Source organism: Amborella trichopoda, chromosome 13 (assembly GCF_054954075.1).
Source record: "Amborella trichopoda isolate Santa Cruz 75 chromosome 13, AtrichopodaSantaCruz75HAP2 v2.0, whole genome shotgun sequence".
NCBI lineage: Eukaryota > Viridiplantae > Streptophyta > Magnoliopsida > Amborellales > Amborellaceae > Amborella > Amborella trichopoda.
In genome coordinates, this window is record NC_142348.1 from 33,708,043 (window position 1) to 33,717,916 (window position 9,874).

General features: G+C 35.1%; 1 protein-coding gene across 1 annotated transcript; it reads right to left on the minus strand.

Annotated features, from left to right (window-relative positions):
* Positions 1-643: 643 nt before the first annotated feature.
* On the minus strand, positions 644-2,694 carry LOC18425534 (auxin-responsive protein IAA5). Its single transcript, XM_020662054.2, has 4 exons — positions 2,514-2,694; positions 1,980-2,357; positions 1,408-1,510; positions 644-963 (listed from the first exon to the last, which is right to left on the minus strand). Exons 1-4 carry the CDS (start codon positions 2,572-2,574, stop codon positions 915-917), a joined length of 591 nt encoding a protein of 196 aa, XP_020517713.1. The 5' UTR covers positions 2,575-2,694; the 3' UTR covers positions 644-914.
* Between the last annotated feature and the right edge of the window lie 7,180 nt (positions 2,695-9,874).

The following is a 9,874-nucleotide window of genomic DNA, read 5'->3' on the forward strand; positions in this document are numbered from 1 at the left end:
CTGAGTAAATCCCATCTTTTTACCATAATGTCTTTGATCTTTCCAAAGAAAATAGACCTGCAGTAGTTTGGCCATCACCAAACCTAACATTTTTCATGATCTTCCATCATTTTTGGATAGGCTCAAGCAGAATTGACGACCCTATTTGATTGGCGACTCGGCTGGTTAATCCGGAATCGGTGATCTTATTGAATTGATGACTGAGTCTAGCACCTATTCCAGTATTTTAAACACTTGATAGGTGATTCACTCTTATAGGAAATTTGGAAATCACCTTAAAATCCCTATATGAGCAATTTTAACCATAAAAAAGAAAAACGAGTTTCTCAAAACCAAGATCACCGAGTCCAAAAAACAATGGATTGTATTAAACCTTGGGGGATTCTTTTCAAGTAATTAATATTGTGCAATTCATCGAACCATTCTTTTTTAAGTTGGTCTCTGAATTGTTCAAATACATCTGCACTATTTGGGGCTCAATAGGTATTCCTGTACAGGTTTTCATAATATAATCACACTTCATGAGAATATAACTCTATTCCATGGAGGTATTGATTTATGAAACTTCTTTATTATTTCTAACATAAAAGGGACTAAATTAGCATAACTTCCACATAATTCCAAAAAAAAAAACTAAAACATGTAATTTAGAATGCCAAGTCCATTAATTGCAAACCATACCAAATATAACCTACACACTATTTTCAAGGCACAAATGCATGAAAAATCCGGTCCTTTGCAGAAGTCACATGTCCCACGTGTACGGTGGACTAGAAATATATACATACTCATTCATGTAGCTAGAGCTAGAGCTAATGCCTGCTCTCATGGCGTATATATCTAGATATATTGAATTATATATATATATATATATATATATATATATATATATATATAACTCCTACTGCCATTTGTCATACACCTCTGAGTATCTTGAGACGCTTTACCGATTTGATAAAAGTCCTGCACAAGAAACACACCAAGAACAAGACATTAATACTTAATTAATAAAATGAGTTAATTGGATCGATGAGCAAAATTCTAGGAAAAAGTTTTCACAAGATGGGTAACCTTGAAATGTAGAGTCTTTGATGCGCCTCAAAAATCTATCGAAAAAAGGTTGTTTTAATGTTGGAAAACCCTTTCATTGTTCATCTTTCGACATCGTTCATCTCTCGACATCGAGATGCCAACATGTACGAATATGAAAAAAAAAAGATTTTAAGTTCTAAAAATAATAAATGTTATAACACATAATCTAAAGCACCCATTTCCATATGTTTATAGATGTGTTTGATTTTTAATCCTAATAATCTTTTACACTAAAATTACATATTATGCTGCAACCTCACAGAAACCACACCCAAATTCTATTTATTGCCTTATAAAGAGAAAATTGACACTTACTCCCATGGAACATCACCGACAAGCATCCAGTCTCCCTCTCTATCTTCGTAAGTGAGGATGCACTGAGGGCAACAAACCGTTCCATCCTCTTTGTTTTTCTCATCTGCGGTACCACAAAACAAGTGAAAAAGTGGCACTTTGTTAGTTTAGCCTAGTGTAAGGAAATAGAAATTAAAGATAGTAAAACATCTAGAGAGAGACACAAATCAGGCTTTAAGTAGGGGTGGCAATGGGTCGGATACGGTCGGGGTTGACCCGGTCGGGCAAGAGACCCAAACAGGGGTGGCAATGGGTCGGAACAGGTCCGGGTTGACTCAACAACCCGGGCGGTTTCCCAGGGTGACTACACACTCTAAGCCGGTTTGAGAGTCTGGTTCTTAGTTGGACCGGGCCGATCTTGCAGAGATGGACCGGCCGATTTTACAAACATTGGATTGCAAAGCGGGACCGGCCGATGTTGTAGAGATGGACCTGCCGATTTTGCAAACACTGGATTGCAAAGTGGGACCGGCCGATTTTACAAACACTGGATTACATGGAATGCGTTGTGGTGATGTAGAGAGAGAGCTTACGCTTGCCAAACATGTCCTCAAGCGCATGGGCAAGAGAGGAGTAAGAGTGGTGAAGATTGAGGTCGATTTTACGGCCTATGCCCACTCCCTCCATGTTCACCTTCACATAAAAAGAAGAACCTCGCCCCACTTTCCTGCAAGACTTAACGGGCGGCCAACCAACCATCACCTCCTTCTTCCTCTCCTCCTCCTCCTCTTCAGCCTTGCGGCGGTTGTCGTCGTTCCACATAAAGAGGGGCAATGTTGGGTCATCATCAAATGCCTCATAGAAATCCCTCTTCTTCTTATTATCTTTATCATTTAAATTACGACCACCAATTACTCCTTTTTCTTCATCTTTGCAAGATAATGGATAGGTGGTCCTTCCCATTCCTTCACCTGGAACCAGCAGCAACCCAAGGAAAGCATGAGTTCAAAATTAGCCTAACAAGAAATCCTAAAGGAAACCATGAGTTCAAAATTAGCCTAATAAGAAACCCTAAAAATTGTGTTTGTGCTGTGCATATGAGAGAGAGGGAGAGAGAGATTTCGTGCCTCGGAGCATCGGATTGGGGAGGATCGAATTGGGGAGGCTAAGAGCGAGATCGAGCTCCATTTGTTTGCAGCAAACACCATGTAGCAGAGAGAGAGAGAGAAAATCAAGAGATGAAAGCAAGGCGGTTAGATGATGCGATTCCTCCTATATATATATATATATATATATATTTCTCCTGCGCAGAGTGAAAGGAAAGGGAAGATGAAGAAAGAGAGGAAAGAGAGGAAACAGACATGAAAGGGACAGAAATGCAAGGAGGATTCGAGACATCCCGACAAAAGCCCCGCGGAGGACCGACAGCTGTGGGCTGCAACAGCCGCGCGATGTGCCCTTGCCTGCCCCCCTTTTCCCCGACCCCCCCCTCGCCACATACCCACCTCTTTAATCTATTCTGTTAACCTTCTCTCAACACACAAAAAATGAAAAAACAAAAGAAAAATAAAACTCAATTGCACGTTTAATTAGTGTTGAGAAATGTGATGAAAGTGTAGAGAAATATGGTTTTAATTCCGAAAAATATTTTTTGATAGCTTTCGAAAATATATCTTCATCTCTAGTTATAAAATTTGAAACTTAAAATATACGGTGGTAGACCGAGCACATATATGAAAACATAAAAATCTTCAAAATTTACGCTCTGAATGTACATTGCAGAATTCACTATTTTCAAAACTTAAAATATATTTTTTTCTCATGTCCATTCATCTTGATTCTCTATTTAGGCATCAAAACAATCTTTTTTTGTGAAATTTTTGAGGTGTGCTCTAATTTGATTGTTTAAAGTCTCCGCTTCATATAATTTTTTTTTTAAAAAAAAGAGTAATAATCCTACGAGACCCATCCATACTCATGTGTGTAAGACCTCAAAAGATCTCTATTAAATTTAATACAGATCTCTAGAAAAATCAAGTCATATAGCCATGTGAAACTTTTCTGGAGATCTGTATTAAATGTAATGATGATCATTTGAAGTCATATACACATTAATATAGAAAGATCTCATAGGACCACTACTCTTAAAAAAAAAATCTCAATTCTCTCTCTTAAAAAACCATTCTCTCCCTAAACAAGAGGGTGAGTCTAACTTTGGGTGCATCCTTTTCAAGGTCTGGGGTTATTTGGTATGGTGTGTCTCCTTCTCTCTCACTTTCCCATGCGTGGATGTCAACGTCCCTTACTTCCTTTCGCCCGTGTACCCACTTCATGTTGTACATACAAAAAAGTATAATATGATGTGGCTACGACGTGCATCGTGTTGTACACGCACAAATGGAGGGTTATGTTTCACTGTTACTTACATTGGACGACACGTGTGAAGAGCCTCACGTGAATATTGCACGTGGTTTGCCAGCTGCATGGGAGCCGCTCGACCGTCCACTCGTGGGATGAAATTTCTTTGGTTTTAATACAATAATTGATCAATTGTTCCATTTTATGCGGAGAACAAATAATCAAGGACGTATTCAAGATTGGTTGAGTTTACACGTTTGATTCGCTGAAAATGTTTTCTAAAAAATATTTTTATATAAAAATATTGTTCTATGATTAAGTGTGAGAATATTTTTGTATTAATCGGTTTTAATACATCTTATCACATCGATTGATAACTAATTGATGTAAAAATATTCTTAAACTTTGACCACAAATTTTTTTTTTCATATGAAAATATTTTAAGCCAATCAAATGTGTTTCCATGGGAAGTTGATCAAGGAAAAGTGGGTAAGTTCTCAAGTTTAGGATAACATCTAAAACCATTATTTTATAAGAAATTAGTCACTTGATAATGGCTCAATTGAACCTCTCTAAAGTTGGAAAGGGTTGTTTGAGTCCAGGTGGTTTTTGTAGACTGTAGACTGTTTACCCGCGTATACAAGGCAAGAGATTTTGCAGCATAACGATAGGGCACATTTGTTTAATTTATTAGTATATAAAACTTGTATATCAGCATGGAGAAGTATTTGTACACAAAAGTAGGCAGGTTATTTAGAAATCAACCCAACACCGGAAAAAATTAAAGTACCATCGGAAATGTAGGGTTAACAAGGGGCCAGACTTTGCTCTAAAAAAGTCGGGCATGTGACACAAGGGCTAAGGACAAATGCCCTTATAGTTCGGCCCAACCCTCTTTTTCTTTTTATTTTATTTTATTTATGGGAGGATTGTATGCAATGAGACCATTGATTTTTATTACAAGTATATCACGTGAACTCTCACTCATTAGATGTCAAATTCGATCGTTAGGGTTAGTCACAAAGTCCGAAACAAATTTTTTCACTAGCGAAAAATATAAAAACAATATTTTCAATAATATAAAATGATCAAAATATCTCTGAAAGTTTCAATAGGTATTTTGGTCATTATATTTTATGAAAAAATTATTTTTAATATTTTTTATAGGTGTGCCCAAATGAGAAGATGGCATATACCAAATTTTATATTCATAGAATTTGTATAAAAAAATTAAAAATAAAATACTTTGACACATTGGATCTAAGATCAAATGGTGAGTGCTCTATTGGTCAAAATTGGACAGTATAGATGGTAGAAGAAGCATAGATATTTTATGATGTAGTTTACTTATAAAAACCTTTTTTTTTTGACTTCATTGTATAAAAAGTAAACAGTTTCTTTATATATTTTTTTTACTTTTTTCATTTATTTTTGAAGCGGCCCGAAACTAAGAGGGCCAGGGCTGAGCTGGGCCACCAGCCCTATAGGGACAAGGGCCACGACAGGCCACGGCTGGGTCCTGCCACTTGTCTAGATGCTAGAGTAGGTATTATTTTCCAGGAAAACATAGCATTTATTTCCCAAAACGGAGGACTGCTTGTAATAATTTCCAATTTTTCTGAGTCACATTCTATTAGATGTGCAGTGGCATGAGTTGGCACAAGCTCACCAAGCCTGTCAGACTTTTGTCCAATATTTACACCTTATTTGAACACCTGCAAAAACATATTTATGTGCAACATTAATTGTTATGTATTTTTCCTTTATACAATATGACACGCTGATTATTATTTATCACTAATATATAGCATTGATGGGACAAATACTTTAGGCCTGAACTTATTCCTTTGTCCCTTTTTTTGTTTTTTTCCTTAATTTTTCGAGGGTCATGTCTCGAATCTCGGCCACATCTCCTTGAGGCCGGCTTAAGCAATGAAAAATGTTGCTTAGGTTTAAATAATATTCAATAAAACGGATCAATTAATTCCAAAAAGGTAAGGGGAAAGAAACATGATACCCGAATGGAGTATAGAGTAATGCCAAAAGATGTAGAATGCTCGTGCAGGAGTAGATTGCTCATTTACTCCCTTGGGTAAATTTCTATCTAGAATTAATTTTAGGATCCCAAATTTTAGGATGTAACCTTTTTATCCATTAATCTCAATAAAAAATATTTCCTCATTGATCGTTTATGCACTTGAAAATACTAGTAGCTTTGGGATTAAATAGAGACTGTCTAATTTTTAGATGGTGAGATCTACGTGTTTGAAAATTCGAATTTCAAATTGTCGTTTTTAGAATAATCATCAGGTAAAACCTAAGTGGTTCCCAAAATTTCGTATTGAAAAATAGGTCTCTGGACCAAAGAAGTCGAAGTAAACTATGCTCCCGAGGGAGCATAGTGTACTCGTTAAGTAACATAGATCTATCGATTATGACATTCATGTATTATAAATTGATGTTTTCCACATGTTTTTGTTTCAATGCTGCCTGAACATGATTTATGGCCATATAATATTCCAAATAAGGCAAGCTGTCGATTGGCTTAGTTCCAAATACTCCAAAAGAGGCTAACCAGGTGCAAATCCCTGCCGTCCATCAATCCAGATTCCATAAATCAATTTTTTGCTCCTCTCACGTGCAGCATAAGGCATGAGCAATATGGTGCTTATGTAATATTTATGCATGAGTTGGGTCCTATTCTTATTCATGAGCTTAACACTTCACATTAAAAAACATATGAACTTCATACTCCACGTGGTATGGTTACAGTCTGCTTTTGTCGGATTTTTTTCTCTAAGAAAGCATCTTTATAATCTGATAAAAACTAAGGTTTGGAAAAATATAAAAAGCAATGAAAAAAAAAGAGAGAGTAAAGTACCAATATTTATATAGTTCGATAAATTCCGTACATTCATAAGACATCAAACTTCTCTTCCACTAATAAGAAAAATACCATGCACGTATGGATAATATATTATTTTATAAGACTATCTCTCACAAGCCCTAAAATAGGGTTTTTATCTCTCTAGAGTATCAACCCAAAGGTCTAAAAAAAACTCGCTTTTCCTCTCTGTTTTACATATGGAAAAGGTTTCTATGCTTCCCCTACAGTATAGAAGTTCTATCCTCCCCCTATCATCCAGCCGTTCAATTTTAATCAAGAGAGCCACTCACCATTTGATCGTAGAGACGTCTCAAAGCATTTTATTTTTAGCTTTTTTTTATACAAATTGTATGAATATGAAATTGGGTACGAGCCATCTTCTCATTGGGGCGCACCTATAAAAAATATTAAAAATAATTTTCGATAAAATATAATGATCAAAATACCCCTTGAATCTTTCAGGGGTATTTTGATCATTTTATTTTATTGAAAATATTTTTTTTATATATTTGTTGCTAGTGCGAGTTTAATAGAGGAATGAACGTCTAAAATTTGGTGTCAAAATAATTTATAGCAAAAAAATTAAAAATAAAATAGTGGAAAGACATGACATTATGATTGGGGCAATCTTAACCCTCTATTCAGAATGGACGGTTGGATAAGAAGAAGGATAGAACTTCTATGTTGTAGGGGAAGCATAGGAAGCTTGTCCTTTACATAGGTATACTCTCTCTCTCTCCAAAACACTTTTACAACGAGGAACGCAAGAGGAGACCCATGCAAATGCTCTCTCCGTCATCCGTTCCTTTAGGAATCATATTACTTGTCTGTCTTCCGTAGGAATATCGTGAACTTATGAGCCTAAAAGATTTCATACCCAAAATGTAGGAACTCCATAGAAGAAGGGAAATTAGGTATACATCAAATATCTTAAGTTTCTCCCACTTGAACACATGTTTTCATCTAACTAGTCCGCTTCAATTAATTGTTGCTCACTAATTATTAATCATCAAGAAACCTCAAACCCCAAGGAATTTTTGCACTAAGTTAACTTTTTCCAATAAGCATGGCCAATATTTTTGTCGAATTGTCATTCGTATTATTTCTACCTCATCATAAAAAAAGTGATATTGAACATCAATATACTTAGTCCTACCTTGGAAAGCTAGATTTTTTGCTAAAAACAATACACTATGATTATCATAATGAAGTAGCATTCCTTTTTCAAATTCCTTCTTTAGATGCATGAGTAAATGATACATACTCAACCTCTGTAAAATACAAAGTCACGACTATTTACAACTTCGATAACCAATCAACTGCACCACTTCCTAAAGGAAAAACAATCCCAATAGTCTAACTTCTTTTTATCCAAGTTACTTGTAGCATCTGTATCAACATAACCAGCAACTATCATATCCATTTTATTCTAACAAATATAAGCATTACAAATTCCCTTCAATTAATGAAAGATCAACTTCAAACATAAGGTTCCCTACAGCATATGAATATGGTCACGCAACAATCATGTCATCAATATACAACAAGAATATAAAAAACGTCCATCACTATAGCCGCAAAAATAAGCACAATTGTTAGCTTTACATCTATAAAAATTCATGCCTAACATAAAAAGCTCAAATCGTTTGTATCAAAACCTCAGCATATGCTTCAACCCATAATATAATATCTTAAACCTACAAACCAAATTCACATTTCCTTCCTTAATAAAATCCTCAAGTCGGATCATTAAATCTCATTCTTTCAAATCTCCATGTAGAAAAGCACTTTTCATATCTAAGTATTTCAATAATAAATCAAGAACAACTGCTATAGCTAAATAAACTTTAATAGTGGTCATGCGTACAACAAAAATTTTATCTCTAAGCATAAGCTTTTGCAACCAAGCGAATTATGTGCCTTTTAATAACTCATCATGTCCTTTCCTTTTCTTGAATTCCCACCTGCAACCACTTATTTTTTGACCTTTTAGTAAGTTGATGAGGTCCCATGTTTAATGTTTCCAATGGCCTCCATCTCTTATTCCATGGATGCTACCAATTCACTGGCTTAATTGACCTCACATGCTTCACGATAAGAAACTTGCTCATCCTCCTATATTAGAAAAGTATAGGTCTAGAGATCGTCATTAAGCCTCACAATTTCATTTCTTCTCAATTCAATACCACCTAAATATTCAAGCTCTTGAGCAATTTCAAGTTCATGGTCTTGACCACCATCTTGTTGGTTCTCATGGTTGCATTTCAGCGCAACATTTTTTTTTGGCTCAACTTTCTTTTTTAGCATGAATTTTTTATTCAAGATTACATCTCGGCTAATAATAATCTTACAGTTGGTAGGATCCCACAATCCCCTTTGTTTCATCGACATTGTCAAGACAAACACACTTTTTGGATTTTGAATCTAATTTAGTTCTTTTCTTTTTTGGAATCAAAGAATAAGCATCATATAAGAAAAAATAGAGGAAAGAATAATCAACATGTTCACATGCCTAAATCTCTTCATGTGTATTGTAGTCAATAGTAATATTAGGAGACTAGTTAATTAGGAAACAACCTGTACAAACTACTTTTATCTAGAAACACTGCTCCAACTTAGTAGCACTCAACATATACCTGACACGCTCCCTAATGACATGATTCATCTTCTCAATAACACTATTTTACTAAGGTCTAATGGAATTGTCAACTTCCTAGCAATACCATGCTCGCCACAAAAATTGCGAATTTCACTAGAACAAAATTCTCTCTCATTATTAGTTCTTAGACATTTGATGCTTTTGCCTTTTTATTTTCTAATAAGGCCTTAAACCTTTTGAAGTAATTGAAGGTTTCGATCTCTTTTTCAGTATATACCACACTTATTTTGATAAAATCATCAATAAAAGTGACAAAATATACAATGCCACCCATTGAAATAAGTGATGATTCATATCTGTCTAAATGAATCAAATCCAGAATTTCATATTTCTAATGATGGACAAAGCAAAGTACAATTATTATTCTTTCCAAATAAGCATGAGTTATAAAATCTAATTCGAAAGATTCAAATCGGGGAAGTTTTTATCGAGAAGTACATTGAATCCATGTTCATTTATGTGGCCTAAATGTGTATGCCATGTGACTACGGAGTCCACCTCTACAATATCAATATCTCTTAAAATTGTTTCTTTAACAAGTCTGTACAAGTTGCCTACTAACTCTCTTTTTACAACTAATAATA